At 49.1% G+C, this 22,216-nt stretch overlaps 1 protein-coding gene across 7 annotated transcripts in view; it reads left to right on the forward strand.

The window, feature by feature from the left end:
- The window catches only part of ARHGAP32 (Rho GTPase activating protein 32), a 236,190-nt gene that overhangs the window by 181,893 nt on the left and 32,081 nt on the right, over positions 1-22,216 (forward strand). For 6 of the 7 annotated variants that reach the window (XM_050983506.1, XM_050983507.1, XM_030231136.2 and 3 more), the window contains one exon: positions 17,581-17,730. In XM_050983506.1, coding sequence (XP_050839463.1) covers positions 17,581-17,730 — 150 coding nt within the window. Of the gene's footprint in view, positions 1-6,395; positions 6,468-17,580; positions 17,731-22,216 lie in introns of those variants that run through there. The other variant, XM_018922800.3, reaches the window with a different exon arrangement.

Genomic DNA, 22,216 nt, shown 5'->3' on the forward strand with positions numbered 1-22,216 from the left:
AGTGCACTGAGCTCTGGAAAGTGCTTATTTACCCTGAATTGCTCCAGTAACTACCTGGTTTCAGGAGAAGGGGATTTATTGCAGGAACTGCTCAGGACTATAAGACTGTTTAGTCCTTTTAGGGCTTTAACTTTTAGGCCTGTACTACAGACCAAAACTGCAGCAGCATTTTCCTGAGTTTTTAATTTAATTTCTCTTTCTCTTTGCTATCCCTCCCTTGTTTTAAGTGATTTGTCTTTTGTTCCTTCCCATTTTTTGGCAGAGAGGGATGAGAGCTGTGGGCTGATCTGTGGAAGTGCTGCTAAATACAGGATTCATCTGGTCCTCTATGAAATTTGCACCATAAAATCTGAGATTCTGTTGGAAAAGTAGGAGTTGGAGGGAACAGCTTCCCGAGCCTGTGTGCTGGGAGCAGACATGGCAAAAATTCAGTGTTCCCTGGGCAGGCAGGAATGGGATGTAGGAGCATCCCAAAAGCAGCAGCAGCAGCAGCTCTGTCCTGCCTGGCATGAGGAGTTGCTCACAGCCCTCTCTGGGGGACTGGATTTGGAGAAAGTCCTGCTGTGCTTCAGCCAGCCAGGCAGCACCACCTGTGTTGTTCTGGTGTTCCAGCAGTAGTTTGGGAGAAGGAACCAGCAGGGCTCTGGATCTGGGGCTACTGCTGCATTCTCTCTTTCCCCAAAGGGCACAGGATGCTCTTGGCATTCCAAGGAAGCACAGCATTCCCAGCTGTGGGCTGAAGCTGTGAACGATCTTCTAACTGTCCCATTTCCCTTTTGCAAGGGGGCAGGGCCTGGGTGTTCCTCTAGACCTGTGTGGAAATCCACCTGAGAGTTCTCCATAGTGTACCATGGTAAGAGCTGAAGGCACACAGGATGGCAGGGAATTGCAGTTTAGGGAGTTCTTCACCAAACTGGGACAAGTAGTGGATTTACAAGGAGCGGGTTTTAGAGTTAAAAAGTGTCAAATATTCTTTCTACACCCTCTGCCTATGGGGACATGTTTTTATTTGTAACTTGCTTTTGCCTTCAGTGGCAAATCTGAAACACTTCCTAAACAAAATCTCTAAACCTTGTCTAACTCCTAAGTGAGAGAAGAGCAGGAATTGTATCTCACAAAGTTCCTAAGGATGCAGAGCATTAGGGAGTTAATGTATTTCTCCTTTCTCCTTAATCCTTTAATCCTTTAACAGTGCAGATGTTTCTGACAATGGCAGTGAGAGTCAGAAGTGCACTTTGGCAGTGCTTTAGGAGCACCCCTGGCTGTTCCTTGCCCCCACACTCAGTTTTAGGTGATGTTTATGCAGTATTTGCAGTGAGAACAAATCCCATGTTTCTGTGACATTTCCTGGGTGCTATGGAAACTGTCTGGATGGTTCTCAGGGAGTTCTGAGTGAATTGGTTGACTTTTTCTTCAAGAGGCTTGGATTTGAAAGCCTGGAGTGGAAGAGCAGGATTTGGGGATGAGTGTTATGTCTGGAGGGCACAGGGGAAGCTGGGGCAGAGCAGGAGATCCATCCTTTGGAGAGAAGCTGGCCTGAAACAAAAGGGACCTGCAGACTCAGGGATCCAGGAGCAGTAGGAAGGTACCCTTTGGTCCTCCTGCTTCACTCATATCTTCTTTTCTCTCTCAGCTGAACTCACAGTTTTCTATGAAGGCCCTTCTGGAGCCCTCCCAGCCGTGAGGGAGTGGATCTTGTGTCCCCTCAGACAGTGCCATGAGGGCAAAGCCAGTGGTCCCAGGACAGTTGGTGAACACCACTGTTGTCCTGTGGGACCACCAGGTGCAGGCCGAGCCTGGGGATGCTCCAGGGACCTTCTGCCTTCTCTGAACAATCTCAGTGAGGCAAAGGTGGAGGTGTCAGTGAATGAGCCTCTGTGTCCAGCCCCCAAGTTTGCATTCAGGTTTTTCCCTGGCATAGCTGAGTCTCCTGAAGTATGGAAAAGATCCCACACAGAGCTGGCACAAAAAACCCCATCCCTGCCCACCCCAACACCCTGCCAGGGTCCAGGCTCCTGGCCTAGGAGCCCTTTAGCAGCTTAGGGGAGCAAGGGGAGCAGAAGAGCTCTGCCAGTTGAGGAGCATCCTCTGCTGCATGCCAGCATATCCTACATCCCCACTGGGAGGCACTACTGGTGTAATTACAGTGCTGGAAATCAGCCTCCAGGCATGGGGAAATGCCTGGAACACAGGTAGAGGGAAGAGCCAAATTCATATTCCTGTGTTCCCTATCAGGAGTTTCTTCTTGAGTGTGGTCACTGAGGCTTTGGAAAGAAGCTGAGCCCATAAACAGCAGCTTCAGGCATCTCACACTTTGACAGATAATTTTGTGGTGAGCCTTGACCATGTTTCCTGGGGAATTTTGATTGGAAAAGGAAAGGAACAAGCATGGTGTGTGGGTCTGTACACATCAGTTCATGAATAATGACATTCATCTGTGTTCTGTGCAGGTAACAAAGAGCTGTGTTGATGTTTGTTACAAAAACATTCCTGGGGTTTGAGAGGCTGGATCCCACAGAAGAGGCTAAGTAGTGTGAAGCAGAGCAGTGAAACTTGGCCGAGTGCAGGGTGTTGGAGGCACCAATGTGCTTTAGTAGGCCATTTCCCTTTTCACTTGTTCTGTGCTGCTTCCTCACTCTGCCTGCTCTCCACTTGCTCAGGTTGGGGGGGATGTTATTTTTAAACAAGTTGTTTTTTCCTTTCTCACAAGCTCTGTCAAAGTGGGACTTAACTGTAGTCATAGTTGGCTTAGCAAAACTCTGCAGTTAATGCTAAAAGCTCTAAAATAATGGCAAGAGGCAGTGTGTTCTGCTCTGCTTTTCTTCTTTTCTCTTGAATAATTCTGTAAATGAGTGTGGGAGCCAGACTGTGGCTTGAAAATACTTCAGGCAGTTTTAACCATAAACGATGTCACAAAGCTCTGATCTCCTCCTAGCCTATGGATTTATTAAGGGTCACCAGTGCATAGCTCAGCTCTCCCATTAAAACTGGTCCTGGGAAGCTCACAAAAGCTGAGCAGCTGCACCACCACCCCTCTGTGCACAAAGACTTCATAAATGGAATAGTTGGAATATTTTTCTTGCAAGCCATGGCAGACTGTGGCTCCACCCACCAAAACCTCAGTCTCCACATGGTACCACTGTGGCCAGAGAAGCTGTGGCTGTCTGGAAGTGTCCAAGGCCAGGCTGGACAGGGCTTGGAGCACCCTGGGATAGTGGAAGGTGTCCCGGGCCATGGCAGGGGTGGGACTGAATGGGCTTTAGGGTCCCTTCCAACCCATTCTGTGATTTGATGATTCAGTACTCTATGACATGAGATACCTGCATGTCAGACCTGGTTGCTGACAGCTCTGAATCAAATCCAGTCATTTTAAAGCATTCCATGTCATGATGTGCTGTTCTATTGGGGTTTTTTAAACTCTGCTTTAATCTATAATTTCTCAGTAGCACCCCTTATTTTTAAAAGGGTTTTTGTTTATTTCTGTTCTCTGTGTGTGTTGGGAGCAGCTGACTGCAGGATAAATCCAGTTGAGGATGAAGCAGCATTGGAAAATCCTGACTGTCCAACTCAAATGATAGCTTGAACCTCCTTCAGTGGTTACATTTGCAAAACCGGAAAGCAGAAGCTACAGGCTGCACTAATAACATTCTCTGGGTTGCTTTGCCTTCCCAGTTCTTCTGTCTGAAATAACTTTCAGAGGATGGGGTGAATTTCAAGATTGAATTTGTGACATGCACATGGATGCCTTTTTTCTGTGATTTCAAGTGCTTGGGCTTCTTAGCTGGGTTTAAAAGATACTCATTATCTGCTTCCTCTGCTCCATGGCAAGCAGACAAACTCCTTAGGAGTGGGGAATGCAGCTCTTTCACTTGCTTAATTTTAAAAAAGTAAAAATGCTTAAAATTGTCTGGCAAAAGAAATTAGAACAGAAAATGAGACTCATGTGATTATTTTTTTATTTTCAATCAAATATTTAGAAGCAGCAAAAGACATTGCAGTGCTGTTCAGTGCAGTGGAGAGCAGAGACCCCTGCACAGGTGCAGAAGGTCCCAGGTGCAGAGGAGTCACATCGTGGTTGCTCAGATTTCATTCCTAAAAGAAAAGCAGTTTCTAAGAAGGATTAAAGATTTTCCTTTACAGGAAACGAAGTGCAGATGGGGAAGAGGTGTGTCATTGTGCACCAGGTAGTAAAATACCTCCTCAGAGCATTAATTTGAAAGGTAAAACCCAAGCCTGAAGCTGAGGGAGCTCTGTGTTATTGAGGATGCAGAGCTGTTACATTCCCACTCTGATTAGCAAAAATAGGATTGGACAACTCCTGGTCTTAGTTTGAAATTGGGCACCAGCAAAGTGTGTGAATGGGGGGGTCACCAGCCTTGAAGGAGTCTTCCTAGCCAAGCCTGGCCTACAGTAAAAAGAAAAAAAAATGTATAGGGAGCATACAACACATCCTGGCAGCTTTGGGCAGCTCAGCATTACTGCTCTGAAGTCCTAGATGCTGCTTGGAATTGTATGTGCATTCTGCATGTTAATTTGGAATAGTATTGCTTCTGCTGTATTCATCTGTGTTGGGGTTTTCCCAGCTTTAATCAATGGGTTTGGTAGGAAGAACATTCTCAGAATGGCTGGTACCAGGGAAAAGGGTTTGCACTTGGAATTATTCAGAGAGAAGTGGATTTAGGAGTTGTGCTTGGCTGCTGAGGTAAACCTGGTGTGATAATGTGCTCATTGTCCAGGCCAAACAAGTCCAGCAGGGAATACCAAGTGTACAGAGAAGCTGGAGAACAGAATCATTGGGAGATGTGAGTCAGCAAACGATTTTGAAAATAGCACAGAGGAGAAAGCGTGAGCACCCAAAGAAATGAGTTTTCCCCTCCTGCTCATCAAGATATCTGCAGATAGAGAGGCGAATTCCTCCTTAATCCTTCTGACCCTGAGGCTGCCCACCTTTAGCTGGCAAGCCCACATTTTAAAGTGGGTGACAGCAATTACTGGGATTGATGAACTGATGTTAATGGGGGAGCTTGAGATCAGACAGCACAACGGCAGAACTAATCCCACAAACCTCACTGGCACTAGGAAAAAGCTTGGCTGGGGCTTTCTGCCCTCCTGGCTCTTGTTACTGCTCCAGGTGCTGGCTGAGGCTGGGCAGGACTGGCAGTGCTGGAGTCAGGTCAAGTCCCAGGGTCTCTGTTCTCTGCCCTGGGCTGGAGCCTGGCTGCAGCTGGGTCACTGGGAAATGATCCCATCATTTGGCTTTGCTTTCAAACAGCAGAACTCCCGGAGAGTTTTTAATTGGGTTTGTTTTCAGTGATCTGATCATTGATTCAGCTCAATGCCAGCTAGCCCCTCGGACTTGGAGGGGACACTGTTCCTGTGATTACATTATCAGGGACATGGTGGGTGCGAGGTGCGGTCCCTGGGCTGTGGGGCCCAGCCTGTGTCACATCTGCAAGCTGGGACGTGCTTCCACCAGAGCACTCAGGCCTGCCCGGTGTGTCTCCCTTCCTTCTGGGCATGCTGAGACAGATCTTCAGTGTGACCTCGCGGATTTGCAGCAAGAGCAGTGACTGAGGGAGAGGGATGGTGGCACCGATGTGCCCCTGAGCTCCACAGTCCTGGTAGGACTGGGCTGTGGCCCTCACCACACTGTCCTCTGTAATTTTTGTGGAGGCATGAAGGAGCAAGGAAAGAGAAAGTGGATAAAGGTGAGTGTTCCTGGAGGTGCTCACAGGCTGAGGGGATGGCATGGGCCCATCCCCATGGTGGAGGTTCTGGAGCAGCCATGGGTTACATGGGGCAAAGCTAGCAGTCAGACCTTCACAAAATCCCAGGATGGGTCACGCTGGAAGGGCCCTCAGCAGGGCCATCCCGGAGCACGGGCAGGGCAAAGGATTGTGTCCATGGTTCTGGAATATCTCCAGTGAGGGACACTCCACACGCTCTCTGGACAATCTGTGCAGTGCTTGGTGACTGCACAGGGAAATTTCCCCTCGCGTTCAGCTGGAACTGCCCGTTCCTCTTGTCCTATTGATGGGCACCAACGAGCACAGCCTGATTCATCTTCCCAGAAACACCCTTCTAGATTTTTATACCTGGTGTTGTTTTACATTTATATTTTAGACCTTACACAGACGAGCAACTGTGTGCGGCTCCCCGTCCTTCCCTGCCCACCCCGTGCCCTTTGCCTGGCCCCGGGAGGGGCAGCAGGAGGGACACGAGGGTCCCGCGGCGGTGCCAGCCCGGGGACAGCGCCGGGGCTGCTGCGAGAGCCAGGAACGGAGGGAGGGAAGAAGGGAGGAGGGAGGGAAGGAAGGAAGGAGGCACCTGTGGAGGAGGAGCCGGGGAGGGGCTTGGCAGAGCCGCAGAGGCTGCGAGTGCCCGCCCGGTGCGTCCCGCGGATCCCGGCGGAGCTGAGCCAGCCCGGCGCGGAGCGGGCGCGGGGACCCGGCCGGGAGCAGGGCCAGGTGAGGCAGCGATACCCCGGGTTACCCGGCCGGGGCTCGGAGAGGGGGCCGAGGTGTCTGCGCCACTTGTTGCTTAGCAACTTGCCAGTTACTTAATGTGTGTGTGGGGAATGAGTGGCTTTGGATGAGGATTCTTCTTTCCCGGTGGTGATGGTGCGGCAAAGAGGCTCTTGGTACATACTTTATTGTATATTGGGAAGAAATTCCTCCGTGTGAGGGTGGGCAGGCCCTGGCACAGGGTGCCCAGAGCAGCTGTGGCTGCCCCTGGATCCCTGGCAGTGCCCAAGGCCAGGGGTTGGACAGGGCTTGGAGCAGCCTGGGACAGTGGGAGGTGTCCCTGCTCATGGCAGGGGTGGCTCTGGATGGGCTTTAAAGTCCCTTCCAAGCCAAACCATTCCATGATTTGATGGTACTAAACACCCCCTAGTTGGGCCCAGGGGTGCCAGGCTGTGCTGGGCTGTTCTGCCCAGGACACTGCCTGGAGCAGAGCTGGTGATGCCGTTGGGGTGCTCACATGCCTCCCTGCCTGGGATCATGTTTTCAGCTAGGTGAAAATCTACCTGGTGTCAGTAATTTCTTTCTCATTCCCGGCTGCTGGTTATAGACCTGGGCTTCTACAGTGGGAAAGGATCCTGGGGATCCATGCCCTTGGGCAAGTTCCCTAGCTTGGTGACCAGATACCGATTAAATTTACATACTTACCCCTCTCCCCCTCCTTGTTAATTGTTTTACTTTTGTTTCCCTCTAACTAATCTCTGCCTTGAGGTTTCTGTTCCACCTTGCTCCACACTGGGTCTGTAGTTGTAAATTGTTTTATTGGATTTGTTTTCGGGTCATGGGTGTGTAGCAAACCGGAGCTGTTAAAGGGAGCCTCTTTCATGTCCGGGATGATTTGTGTGAGGATTCCCACCCAGATCCCAGCAGAGAAGGAATTCCAGCGTGCACACCCCCTCCACCCCAGCCGTGATCCTGCGGCTGCAGGGCTGGAGTTCAGTGCCTCCCTCTCAGGTTTATACCTCCCTCTCAAAGAGGCAGCTGACAGAGGGGAATGTCTACAGTTTAGATTTCAATAGATTTTTGCATATCACTTTATCCTTTTGTCTTCCCTCCCTTCCCAGACTGGCACATCCCTAAACATTAATATTATTGATGCTGTTGGTCAGGAGAAAGGGGCTTCCTATTAAAACTGCCAGGCCATTGTTTGCTGGAGCCCTGGGGCAGGGAATGCACACTCTGGAAAATAAAATTCCCAGGGAGAGACGCTACTGTGATCACAGTAGACACTTTGCAAGTAGCCATGGCTCGTCTGTTCATATTTGTTCAGAAAAACTCCTAAAAGCCAGGGCCCATTTTAAGGACTAAATGCCCTCCAGGATCTGATTATTTGTGACAGAGAAGACAGGAGGCCTTCCCTTTCCACTCTTCCCTGGCCTCCTTTGTTCTGGGTACCACACAGGCATGATAAAAGAGGCTCATTTGAAATCAAAGCCCTGCGCTGGGAAGTGAAAGGAAAAGAATATAAAGCAGGCAAAACAATACATTGTCTGCATTCCTAACTCTTAAAAAGCAGATTGAATTCACCTCAAATCCTCAAACTTTTAGGTCCAATTTGCACTTTCAGTGAAGTTTTTTACACTTCTTTAGCTGTGTAAGGAGGATGTATGTGAAAATGTAATTTTGATCTTCTTTTAGCTGTTGCATCCTTCTTGTGCTGTATAAAGTAACTGTAATGTGAATAAAGATTGTGGTTATGGTCTTCAGTATTCTTTTTGTTTCCACTCCAGGTGAGTGGAAACTTAACTTCCAAAGGCAGAATCATCTCGGGGTTAATAGCGAAAGTATGAACAGTTTAGGAAGTCAGGGCTGAAAACAGAAGAACCAGAGCAGTATGCTTCTGGGGAGGGTGGGTCACTGCAGTTTGGAAGTAACTGGTCTGGGCTGCAAACACTTGCCCCCAGGCCAGTGGAAATGAGAGAGGCAGTCTTTGGGAAGGGGCTGGGATAGCAGCAGGGATGTTGTCTGTCACACTGAGAGTACCACATACCTCAGGACAGTCTGTACCCAAGGCAAAGGCTATGCCATGGGCATCAGGAGCAGTGAGGCAGTGTGCCCTGACCCAGGCCTCCTCCTGTTCCCAGAGGGATCGGTCATGGCCCTTCCCCATGGAATCAAAATGGTTTGTTCCTTCCCTGTGCCTTCCCAAGGCCTTGCATAAGAGCAAACACCCTCTTGCTGTGGGATGGAGCTCCATCTGCCAAGCTCCTCAGTATTCCACTTGTGTTGTTTGTTGATTCCTGTCAGATCCTTTTCCACGGCTCGCCCCCTCCCACTGGAACAGGCTGGAGGAGCGCGGTGCCGCCGTCACTGTGGTGATCCTGGCCTGGCTGATGCCACACTCATGTTGGAATGGCCTGGGAAGGCTCCAGGCTCCCTGCTTGTGTCCAGAACACTTGGTGTGATGAAGGGTCAGCCTGGGTTAGTGTCAAGTTTTTGGAAGATCTCCTGCAGTGCTGCTGCCACTTGCAGGAATTGCGTGGGTGAGGCTCAGCCGAGCTGCAGCTCCATGGGGCTGTTGGGAAGTGTTTTAATTAGGGAAGGAGCTGCATGGAGCACAGCTGGGCTGTGAACTAGGCAGAGCAAAGGTGTTTTGCCTTCAAATGAGTGTGAGTTTGGGAACAGTCCCTCTTATTTTCTCTAAGGCTGTGGCCACTGAAGCCAGGAGAAAAAATGTTTGGTTTAGATTGTCCTACAGGGAGGTTGAGGTTGTCCATTAGGCAGTTCCATCTGTATGGATAGCTAGCAGCTCCATCAGGGAATGTGTGGCATTGCCATCACTGTCTCTCTGTGGATCACATTCCTGTTGATGATGACTGGTGAGTTGGAGAAGCTTCTGACAGAGATGGCCCTGCTCTGTTGTCACCTAATGCCAAAGTGACATCTTGCCTCTTGAATGTTCTTCCATTTCTCCAAGTGTCTGCAGTTACCCAGCACAGGGTGCTGGTTGTTGGTGTTCATGACCTTACCCTGAATGCTGCTGCCCCAGCTGAGGTTCCAGAAATTTTTTTAACTAAAACCACAGTTCTTGGGCCACGCAACACAACCTTGGGGTCATTCTGAAATTGGTTTTCTTTTCAAACCATGCAAATTGTGTATTAGAGATACCCTCAGGTTACAGTGTCACATCCTCTTCAGTGGGATTGTAGGGTTGCACATTTTGGTATCAGATCTCAGATCTTTGGGTGTGGTGTGAGCTTGGACATTCGAAGTCAAACAATCCTGACATGCCAAAGTGAATGTGGGTAGGAGGCTGACACCATCTTCCTGATGGGCAGATCTGGTGTTCAGTTCTGCCTGTGATGATTACCTGAGTCAGAGCAGCCTTTCTAAAGGATCCTCAGTCTCCAGGGTAGGCGAGATAAGCAAATGGACTGCATTAAGCTCTGCTAGAACAGAGATTTAGCTAGAATGAAAGAGAAAAAAGATATTTTAAGTGTCTGGATATTTTTCTCCTAGCTCCATGTTTCTCAGTTTGCTCCCCTCGTCTCCCAGTTTTGCTGCAGGCCCTGTGACCTCTTTGTGTCACCTGAGCTGCTGACCCCACTGCCACGTGTGCTAAATCTCTTATCAGTTTGTTTTTAGCTCCCACTCCTTTTCCAGACTGAGCCTCTAATAACTGGTTTCCTTTGCACTACAGCCCCATCCATCATTATTTCCTCCCCCAGTCACCTGTCCCAGCCTGTCCCTGCTGTATCATCACTGGGACTCTGTTAGTCAGCACTGTTGGTTTTTTACAAAATACTATTTAAACTTATTAATAGAATTAATAGATTGACCTTGCCAGCCCTTGAACCTTTGAAACCTCTCTCATGTCTCTGTTAGCCTTCAGCTGCATAAATAACTGATTTATATCTCCTGGCCATGTACCACTGTCCTAGGGCAGGTGGACTGTCCTTCAGGGATTAATGTGAAGATGTCCTGGGGTCTGTTTGTTCAGGAGGTCAGATATCATCTTAGTGCTCCCTTATGGTCTTAGATTCTGTGCAAAGATCAGTCATGTCTTAAGGCTGGAAAAACAGCACCGATTTCTTGATACCAGACATACGTGATAGACTTTTGCATCAGACTAACCTCGTGGTTATCATTCTTAAGCCATTACAAGCACTCAAAAAATTTGGAAGAAGAGCAGGGAAGGAGGTTTTGCTGGGTTTTGCTGTTGTACATTAGCTCCTGGTTCAGGTCTGTGTTTTCTCATGGCCATAAAGAAACTTCTCCATGCAGTTCACAATGTAAATGGTCCTCATGCATGTCACCACAGACATGTGATTTCAGTTAAATGAAAGTAGCCACCATGCTGGTAGCTTCTGGATTTGCAGTGTGCTGTCTCTGGCAGAGGAGTGACCAGAGCCAGATGCAGCAGAAGCTGAAGGAATTGTGTAATTGTTGAGTTGCCAGGCTGGTGGATCTCTGGTGCCAGATGTTCCTGTGCTGACCAGGAGGAGCCAACCTGAGCTGAGAGTTGCTGTTGGCAGGAATGGGGAATAGCTGGAGTTGTGCTGAGGTCATTGCACAGACACTGCCCAAAGGATGGCTGCAGGAGCCTGGGCAGATGCAAGAGATGCAGCTTCCTTATTACCAGGCTTTATAAATAAACAGCACCAGCTCTTATCAATGACCTACTTTATTCTCCATATGTGTGGGGCTCTCGTGGTAGCTGGAAATCTGTCCTTATCCTTGGCTGGTTCTTGTCTTAGCTAATTTGAATGGTTCTTATCAAATTACACTGAAATTAATCACCTTTAACATATTTCTTCAGCGCTCAGCCTTAACTGATGGCAGCCTGACACAAGAGAAATGCCGCAGCATCAGAAAACACAATTTATTTTGCTCTTGTTTATGGCAAACCAGTCAGTACATATTTATGAAAGTTATTGGAGATAGATATTTTTAGACTCTCATATCTATGGAAGTTTAAATTATCTCTTGAAAATCTTTATGCCTGCTGAGGAAGCCCAATATAGAGATTAGTGAGATTACTGCTGTGTTGGTTGGTCCTTCTTCAGACCCAACATCCTGTTCAAGGACTAAGGGATAGTGCTTGGTGGTGCGTGATTCCACATTCTGCTTGGGGTTTTTAGGGCTGTGTAAATGAGCTTCCAAAATAGAATGTGCTGTGACAGGAGGGAAGGAAGAAAATGTCTTGTTGCTAAGGAACATGACAGAGAGCTGGGAGATGTGACTCAATTCTTGGCTTGGCATCACTTCTCGGTGAGATGTGGGTTTGCAGAGTGGGTTTTTCTGAGTGCAAGGGGGTGGATATTGAGTATATTGGCTGATGTTTTCAGGAGGGGTCGGGGTAACTGCTGCTGTGTGGGGACCCAGCTGGCCTCACTCTGCTCCCACCCTTCAGTGTGATTTTGAGCGTGCAGAATCAGGAGCACAGGAAATGTGTGGCAAAAACAACCCCAGCTTCTCATCTCCTGATTCCTGGTGCTGCTCTTTTTTCAGAAGAGTCTGTTGCTGCTCCTTCTCTCCCTGCAGCAGTTTAATTTTAGAAGAGAATGGCTCTGGAGGGACTAATAGCCTAGAAAAATTTTTGTCTGGTTTGCTGTAAATCTCCTTTACGAGAGGATGGATTTCACTTTTGTTTTGTAATGCTTTTCTTTATGACATTCTCACACCTTTGTCCATCTTTGATTTTGTGCCTGCCAGTGCAGTTTGTGGATTGCTCTGGAGCTCTGCAGCCACACGTGTTGTTTTTGCTTTGGTCTGAGCACCAGGCTCCCCTTGCAGCAGGGGCCAGCTGGGTGCTGTGACCTGTAAAATCACTGGGAATAACAGAAACAAACAGGCTGCCCATGTGCTGGGAATGTGGGTCAGCAAACACCCTCCAAGATTATTCTCTTGGAGTCCAAGTTTGCTAACTCTGCATCAGTAAACGGGGTGCTATTACACTGGGAAGGGAGTTTTGTCAACCCCCAAATATTAGTGCTACCAACAGGGAAAGGAACAGGTGCTCTTTGTGGAACAGGGGCTTGTTTTCTCTTGACAGAGGCTAATGAGGCTACAGGGAACAGGAAGAGGGCTTGGAAAACAGGCAAGGAGTTTGGGAGGGTGTCCTGGAGGAAGTTGCCTTGCCCTGGATGGGACTTGGAGCCACCTGGTCTAGTGGGAGGTGTCCCTGCCCATGGCAGGAGTTTGGAACAAGATGAGCTTTAAGGTCCCTTCCATCCATACCCACTCTGGGATTCTGTGTTTAGAATCTGTTGCCAGGTAACCTTTGCCTGGATGTCCCCTGGCCTTTGGGAAGAGGCAGGATGAGTCAGTGGGGAGATGCTGTCCTGCTGCAGGGTTGGCTGGGTTGTGTTTTGTTATCAAGCCTTTGTTTCACAGGGCTTTTCTTGCTGAGCAGAACAAATCTGGGGACACAGTAAGGCTGCATTTGTTTGTTAAAAGAGATTTTCCTGTTTGGTCTCTATGATCCAAAGCCAAGGAATCAGAAGACAGTGCTCTTTGCCATCCTACCTTTCCTTCTGTTGGCAGCACTTTGGGCAATTCTAATTAAATATTGCAGTGGTCTTGGGAAGGATTTTGTGGCCAGACATCACTTGTGGAGTTTGGGCTGAGCCACATGGTGCTGTTGGACTGTGCTGTGAATTCCAAATAACTGCATCCCTAATGAGTCCATGGGGCACAGGAGGGATCAGGACCAGGGGGAGCAGGTCAGTTCTGGACTGTCTCACCTGGGCTGGCCCAGCTCTGTCCTAAGAGCATCAGGGGCGGCAGATTATTCCTAATCCAGGTCACGGCAGTGGCTCAGCTCAGCCTCAGAGAAAGGTGTGGGGACACCCAGCAGTGCCACTGTGGGCTGAGCTCGTGGCGTGGGGACGCCCAGCAGTGCCACCGTGGGCTGAGCTCATAGGAAAGCTCAGGAGTCCTCAGCAAATCCCAAGGGATGAATCCCTGTGGGCTTCCAGGGGGGCGAGTTGTGCTGACCAAGAGCGTGAAGCTGATGGGGAGCTGATGCCTGGCACAGCTCTCCAGTAAAGCTGCAGAAAACATGTCCTGAGGGTGAAGAAGCCATGCTTTTGATGAAGTGGTTGTTATTTAATAGCTTTTAACAGTGTCAGGGGGATTTGAGGCCTCATTTGCACCACAAATCCTGGTGGTGTAACAACACCACCAACACAACTGCCTGATCCATAAATGTTCCTGGGAGAGGTACTGGGCAGCTTCCCAAAGCCACAATGAACTACCTGGCACAAGGAATCCTTTTCCTTCCCCTCCTCCCCACCATGAAAAGGCTTTGGCCAGCACAGTTAGGACAGCAGAGGGAGGGGGGGAGATTTTTGCATGTTTCTAATTGATATATTTGTGCCAGCAAAACTTCAGAAGTGATCCAGACTCAGGTGGGGTTTTTCAGTTGGGTTTCATTTGGGGTTTTCTTGCAGCCAGGCAATCTCCACTGGAGAATTTCTCTTTGCTTCTTCAGGCCAGGATATTAAGCCAAATCTGCCATTCTGAGGAAAGCAGGCCTTGCTCCTTCTAGGAAAGTCTCAATTTCTTGGTAAACAGTGTGTTTTATAGTGGATAAGTCTGAGGTGGAAAGTAGTATGGATAAATGTTGGATTTTTTTGTTTATTTTGGTTTGGCTTTCAGTTGGTAACTTAAAGCATAGCAACCATTTGAATTTTCCTGTTAGTAATGCTGGTTCCCAAATTTATTTCTATGAACATGTTGCGAGGAGACTCAAGCTGTGAATGGATCAGCTCTATCATGTCCCTGGTTTATTAGAGGGACCGTAATGGTAGGAAAGGGTTAATTGTTTTATCCATGTCTGCTTGGTTTGTAACACTTGTAGATTTGTTTCATGTCTACACCCTGTGCCTTGATTCCCTGGTTTTCCTGCAGTCACCAGTTCTGGGTGCAGAGAGTTATTCGTGCTGCAGCAGGAGAGCACTGCTGGCTGCTGCTGTCACTGTCACCTGTGGGGCAGTGAAGCCTTGGATGGGTGTTTTGGAGCAGCAAACACGGATTCAGCAGCATTTCTGGCAGCTTTTGGTGCTTGTCCAGAGCCAGCATCTGCTGTGCTGTGTTCACCTAAACCAGGATGCAGCAGGAGTTAATCCCTTGGGATGCACTGCTTCCAGCCTCAGTAATGCCTGGGGGGGGAAATCCCACCTTTGCTGCTACTGCAGGAGGAGCAGAGCTCATCCTTCTCAAACACCTACCTGCTTTCCTTCTCCTTAATAACCTGTCAGCACAGCGATGGCTGCTTGGATTTTCTTGCCGTTCTCTTGTTCTCCTGCACCCAGCAGAAGCCCGAGTGAATCATTCCTGCGTGGGTACAGCCCTCAGAGCTGGGCTCAGCCTTAGGGAGGCTTGCAGAGCAGGCAGTGTTCCAGAGCAGGCTCTGTGCGACCAAGGAGCCGTGCTAACACTTCCACCGGCTGGGGACAAAGGAATTTCTGGTGGCTCAACCTGCCCTCGCGGAGTCCTTGGCTGCTGCAGCACTTCTCTGTGGCAGGGAGTTTGTGGGAGTCTGCTTAATGGTGCAGAAAGCAGGATAATTATTTTAACCTGCACTGAGTGGCTTAAAGGCAGAACAGATTTACTATGTTTTAAAAACTCGGCTCACTTTTCTGGTCAGTGATGCCGATACCAAGCCAAGTACATCTCTGGACCATGGAAGTGCACCCATTGCAGGTTTTTTTTCTGGTTTTAGTGCTGACATGACACCCAAAAGTCACTTGTTGATCTGCATTAGTAGTAGAATTTCTTCAGGACTAGAATTGGATGCATTCTTCTCCACTTAAAATCTATTCTCTGATGGGCTCGTTTTTCATTAAGTCAAGCAAGGTACATACTATACAGAGTGTGAAATAATTCAAGTAAATAAACACATATTAATGATTGCTTTATTTGGATTAATAAGTGCTCTGTTTGCCTGTTGTAAAAGCATCTGTCTCAGGTCTCTCACCTTCAGTGGTGTTACCACGGCAGCCTGAGGGTGCTAACCTTGGAAATTCCACACTAATCAGGATGAGACTGTCTCCATTTATCCTTGAGCTGGGCCAATAGGAGGTGATAAATGAGCCCTTATTTTCCTGTGATGATGTATATAACCAAACCCCATCCTAACTTTGTTTGGCACGTCAGCACAATCTGTTCCTTTATTGCGTGCAATTAAAAAGCTCCATCAAACTGCAAACACTCCTTTAATTAAAGCCCCCACAGTCACATTTTGTCATGCTCAAAGCTCCTGTGGTTGTTAAATAAATTTGGTTTGATTGCTGAGGATGCAGATGTGGGTTTTGGTGGAGATTTTGGGTTTTCAGGTATTCAGGTGGTGCTGAGGATCAGTTTAGTGTTGTACTGCTACAGGGGACTTTGTGCAAAAGAAGAAGTTTGCTTTCCTCACATCAGTACAAATTTGTTAAGGTCAGTGGAGTCAGGTTTATTATATAAATATACATATATCAGGTTTATTACATATATCAATAGAGGGACCATGTCAGTGTCTGGTAGAATGGAAGGAGAGCTATTCAGTGGTGTGAAGGGATTAAAGCAGGGTGAAGCATCGTGTGGTATAACCACGATTTTGGGACAAGGTTTTTCATGTTCCCTGCTTGAAGAGCCCCCTGAGTGAAGCAGTGCCCATCCATCTCTGCTTTGCTGAGTCCCGGTTTCAGAGCTGCTCTCTGCAGTTCACATTTCATTAGGCAGTAGAGGTGACACTGAAGGGATGAACCTGTGTTCCCAGGCATCTTCGCTGCTGTGGAAGGTGTTACTCTGCTGCTACTTGATTGCAGTATTTGTGCAGTATTCATGCAGGTGGCATACACGCTTCTTGTCTTTCGTGCCTGGATGAGAGGGAGGAGCAGGGCAGAGTGATTGCTGCTGCTGCAGGAGCCTTTACAACTTCCCGAGCTGCAAAGGCTTCCACCAAGCACAGCCCTTTGTACCCAGCAGTTTGTTCCCTTCACTAGAGCTCCTCTGTTGAATTAAACTGCTTTTAAATCCTGTACACAATGGCACCTTTGTTGGGGCGGCTCCGAGGGCCTCTGGCTCCGAGGGCCTCTGGAGGAGCATTGACATTCCAGGGCATTGTTCGGCTCCCATTTAACCTGAGCCCGGCCTCTCCTGCCAGGGCCAGGTCGTTGCTCTCACCCAGTGCTCTCCTTTGCCTTGCACTGGGGTTCATCTCCTGAGCAGGTGGTTTTAGCAGAGGGACCAGAGTTTCCCCAGCACAGCCCAGAGGGACACAGCAGGAGGTTGGAAGGCAGCTCCTGACTGAGCCAGATCCTCCTCTCTTTGGAGGCTGCATGTGTTCATAAACAGCATCTCTTCAATCAGCTGCCTTTGTGACCTGTTCAGTGAGCTGGGTGATGGAGTCCCCCATCCCTGAAGGTGTCCAAGGGACACCTGGATGTGGTGCTCAGTGCTCTGGGCAGGGTGACAGGGTGGGGATTTGGCACAGGTTGGATTTGATAGCCTTGGAGGGCTTTTCCTCAGTGACTGTGTGTCTGTTTTTATTTTGTGATGGCTTGAGAAGGGGGCTGCTGAGGCTCTGGGGTGGTGCCTGTGCAGGTGCAGTGAGGGGCAGTGAGGCCCTGGTGTGCTGAGAAGGCAGGTTGGGCTCTCAGGGGGCTCTGCCTGCTCAGCCTCAGGGGTTATAGCCAGCCCTTTGTTCTGCAGGGGCCTCAGACCAGAGCAAGGGCCAGTCACAAAGCTTTATTTCTGTTTGTAGACTACACACACTGGTTTGCACAGGAGATTACCAGATTTCTCAGTTGAGCCTCATTGTTTTTCCCAGAGATGAAATTGCCCCTCCCAGGTGCTGCCCAACATCAGCCTTTCAGGTGGCTCCTGCCTGAAGCTGCCCTGCAGGAAATGTGTCTCTGTTAGTCCTTCCATTCCAGCTCACTCTGGGTAACGCCACACTAGCCAAGGGCTGGGACAAAATCCATGTCTCTGTTTAGTGTCAAACCTTGGGAAATCTGCTCCTGTAAATAATTGATTTTAATGCTACTACTGTTGTTATGTGCTCTGTAGAAGGGGTGCTGCTCAGTGGTTGCCAGGTGTGGAATGAGCTGGTTGTTCTTGTCTTGTGCAGTGTCGAAGAAGCACGGGAAGCTCATCACCTTCCTCCGGACATTCATGAAGTCGCGCCCAACGAAACAGAAACTGAAACAGCGGGGGATCCTCAAGGAAAGGGTGTTTGGCTGTGACCTGGGGGAGCACCTGCTCAACTCTGGCCATGATGGTAAGAAACAACCTGCTCCTGAGCTCTTCCTCTGCTGGGAATTTGTCAGGGTGGCTGTTCTGGGTCGTGCTGGGGAACAAAGGTTTGGCACAAATCCGTGGCTGAATGGGAAACTGAGGCTAATGAGAAGCAAACATCGTGCTTCGACGTGAGAAGCATCACAGTTCAGTATGGGAGCACTGAAGGTGGCTGCAGCTCCTGCAGATGGGTTTTCAACCTCTTCAAGTCTTCAAGTTTGTTTTTTTTCAGGAATATAAGCTTTATTTGTATGTCAGTGTCAGTGATTAATTAACAGGCGTGTTAAACCCTTACATTTCTCTTAACTCAGTACCTTTGTATGATTCTAGAACAATTTGCAGTGTAAATCCTTCATCTGCCTTTTCCATGGATTTCACAGGATTTACAGGAATTAACTGGATATTGTGTTTCCTCACAGCTGACTTTTCCTCTCCGTTCATGGTCCCTTTTCCCTCCCCATCAACAGTTCAGGGAAGCAGATGAGCAAACCTCTCCATTCCAAGAAAAAATTACACAATTGTTACCACTCTTCCTGGGATAAACTTGGATTTCATGGGCTCTTCCCTGTGCCACCTCCAGTCCAGGTTCCTGCAGTGCTGAGGAGCAGCCATAGCACTGGGGTGCTGTCCCAGGTCCCCAGGCTCAGCTGTTCCCATCAGGAGCCCACACCCGGGGATGTTTGGGAATGCAGCCTGGAGCAGCTGTGGGCTGTACGTGATTTGCACAGGAGTTAAGGCTGTTGTGAAAGCAGTGATGGGATCTCTTGGCTTTGCAGCAGATCCTTTGTGCCAGAGTTGTCCATCTGGTGTCTCCCAGCTTTTGTGTGCAGGCAGAGGGAGAAGTGACAGGATGTGTAGGGCAGGAAAGGAGTTTCTCTGTTAAAGTTATTTTCGGTGAGTCTTCAGACTTCTTGTTCATCCAAATGCTTTTTGAAAAAGGGCTGGCAAAGGGCAGGGAGTAATTTCTTGCTGTTTTTCCAGCTGATTTGGTTAGTAACAGAGATGTGCACTCCCTTACCTCACATAAGTGTTTCACTACCAGCTGGTGCAGAGCATGTGCTTGTCCTTATGGAGTCAGAACTGTGGCAAGGCTCGTTGGCTCAGCTGGAGCCAGCAGAGGTCCTTATTTGGGCTTGCAAAGCACCAGAGATGGTTTGGAGTCAGGAACAGGCACTGACCCATGTGGAACTGCATCAGGAGTAGGTACTTCACAGCGCCGGGTGGCTCTGGAGCTGGTTTTGTGTGTGTGCTGTGGGATCACTCCTGGAGGGCAGGAGCCATGCGAGCAGAGTGAGCTCATTGATGGGCAGGAGGGAATTCCCTCTCATCCCAGCCCTCCTCCTGTCTGTTTTCCTTAGGCACAAGTCAGCAATGGCTAAAGCTTTTTCCCCACTCTCTGTGCTGACTTTTTCCCCTGGCTTCAAGGGGTGGTTTCTTTAGCATTCAAAGACACATCCTGAGCTGAACTAAACTGCTTGAACTCCACTGGAAATTCTTGTTTGACAGTCTCTGGGAGCTATGTCCTTGTCCTGGTCTCTCCCCACCATCCCACACATTGGGGTGACACTGACTGGGCTTTACTAATGAGATCCCTCAGCTCAGGAATCACCAGCTGCTTTCACCCGTGTTTTAATAACCCTTTCCTAACTCCCTGGAGTGAAGCAGATCCAATGTGATTGTTGCCAACAGGGGCATGACTCCACTTCCCACCGCAGGGTTGTTGCTTTCCATATGATTCAGTTCCCTGACCTGTATTCCAAGTGATATAATCCCCAGGATGGGACTTGTGGAGACATTTCTGGGTCTGTGCATGCAGAGCATTTTAAGATTCCCTCCTCCTGTAGCATTACTGTAGCTCAGTCATGGAGCCTCTTGCAGTGCTGACCTGCTGAAAGGGGCCTGAGGTGAAAAAGCTGCTTCTCATAATCAGAACATCGTGTTTTTTCCAGGTGCTCAGAGCATGCTCTGGCTGAGCGTGGTACCTGCTGGTGATACTTTGGAATCACAACCTAGAACATGGGAGTTCAGAAGAACAAAAGGAACCCAATGCATTCATTGGTTTGTTTAAGCTCGTGATGGTTTTGTGGGGTCAATGCCCCATCCCCAAAAATATTTATCAGGGCTGAAGGAGCAAATACTACGGTCCCTAGTGATTGCAGTGAGTGACAAGGAATCATGTGCACCTCAAAAATGCAATATTGAAACAAACTGGAGTGATGCTAGGAATTTTCTTGTTACCAGCTTTGTGAAGATGACAAATTTTTAAGTATTTGCTGAGAAACAACACGAGTAGCCCAAATTTTGTAGTCATGAATCTTTGAAACTGTGCTCAATTTTAGTGAGTGGGAAGCGGAATGAAAGAATAAAAGGGATAAGGACAAAAACTGCAATAAGTGCAACAGTTTTTTAATAAACCCTGCACCGAGGCAGCTGGCTCAGGTTGTTTAGTGAGGAGAAGAACATGTTTGCTGTGTACCCAGAAGGGATATGCAAGCACAGTGGAGATGTTTCACTTATTGCAGTACCTTGTCTTTCTGTGGGCTCAGCAAGTAATCCCTTGTTCTGCATGCATCCTCTGAGCCACTGTCAGGAGGAGGATAAATCTGGCATGGGATGCACAGGAGGAAAGTGATGCAGGGATGTGCCCTGGTTTTCTGCTAGGGAGCAGGAGCCCTGGGGTGCCGTCCTGCAAAGCTCCATGTGCTTCACTCGCCAAGTCCTGACCTAGCAGAGCATTTGTGGTTATCGGAGCTGGCAGTTCCAAGGCAGCACCTGGCAGTGCATTTTAGCTGCCTGTAGCTGAGGCAGTGACTGCACTGCTGGGAGGTTTTCTGGAGTCACTGGCCAAAGACCCCATGGCTCAGAAAAGGACTAAAATCCCACCAAGGATCAGTGATTTTTGTTACTTGCCTGGGAATGTGGCACTCGGCAGGGCTGTGTGCTTGGCTGGATAACCCAGGCACCAATTCTGGGCTCAGAGGTTCCCTGACCCAGTTCCCTGGATGGGGCTGCAGGAATGCACGGAGTGTGTCACTTGTTTCTTCCCCCTGCCTTTCCCAAAGCTCCTGGGCATTGCCAGGAACCAGGTGCTGAGCCAGGCTCTTGATGCAAACCAGGTGTGCCATCATGGCATCGAGTTTTTGGGATGGGCCTGTGCCAAGGCGAAGCCATGCTTTCTCTGCTGGGAGAAGCCTTCCAGGCTGGCAGGACAGAACCTGCAGCTCTAAAGATCAGGATATGATCTGTCTGTGGCCAGGTTTCTCCCTAGGGAAGGGTGTCTGGGGAAGGCAGGAGGAGTGCAGCAGCAGGCTGTTGGTGCTGCTGCCCGGAGGAGGTTGTGTCTTGTCATTTCCCAGAGTGTCCTGTGTGGGTCTGAGCAGGAACACTGAGCAGCTACAAGGAAGGAGGTGAGGATTTAACAAGTGTGAGGGATGAGCAGTGCACCCTAAACCCTCCTGGGTTTCTGGTGATTCATGGTGGGGACTGTGGTGAGTGCTGGGCAGTGTCCTGGGGATTGGATTTGGTGTATTTGCTTTTCAGTTTCAGTTTGGTTTGTGCTGACACTCTCAGCTGTCCAAGCAGTGCTAGAGCCCTTCCAGCATAGGAGTAACACCTCCATGGGGTGCCAAGCAGTCCTTCCCCAAAGGCCTTTGTAGGGAAGGGAAAGGAGGGAAGGAAGCATTGCTGTCCGGTCTCTTTGGTGAGGTTCTGAGTCATGGGCAGATCACAGGATCATTTTTCAAAATTATCTGTGCTCCAAGCTGTTTGGGAAAGAGGGAATTGGGAGTCACAAGACTCCTGGCCATGGTGCTTGGTATGCATAGGTGTGTTGCTTCCAGTGAATGTCTCAGCAGGGTGTCATTTTCTTCTCTCTTGTCACATGTCAGCACTGAATTATGGGCTGGGACTTGCAGGAGTAAAACCAGTTTTGATATGAGGGATTTTGGACTTCTCTGTTGGCAGAGCCTGTAGTAATGCTCCCTTCAAGTATGTTGGTTTGCACAATATTTCTCCAGTCAGCTCCAGACACCCCGTGGAGCCTGCCTGAAGGGTCCTGTCTGCATCCCATCCAGTGCCTTACTCATCTCTTGGCTCCTGCTGGGCTTGGGATGCTTCCCTGCCAGGGAAGCATCCCTTGGCAGCAGACCAGGCTCAACAGGGAGTTGCTGTGTCTCCATCACCCTCAGAAATGCTCCCAGTTGGGTTGGTGCAGTTGCCACCTGCCTTGCTGGTTTGTTTTACAAATTCAGGGGGCATTCCCAGTCGGGAGGGACCCACAGGATTATCTGGTCCAGCCCCTGGCCCTGCCCAGACCCCCTAATAATCCCACCCTGGGCATCCCTGGCAGTGCTGTCCAAAGGCTCCTGGAGCTCTGGCAGCCTCGGGGTTGTGCCCATTCCCTGGGGAGCCTGGGCAGTGCCAGCAGCCTCTGGGGGAAAAACTTTTCCCAGTATCCAACCTAAACCTCC

Source organism: Serinus canaria, chromosome 24, assembly GCF_022539315.1.
Source record: "Serinus canaria isolate serCan28SL12 chromosome 24, serCan2020, whole genome shotgun sequence".
NCBI classification, from domain to species: domain Eukaryota; kingdom Metazoa; phylum Chordata; class Aves; order Passeriformes; family Fringillidae; genus Serinus; species Serinus canaria.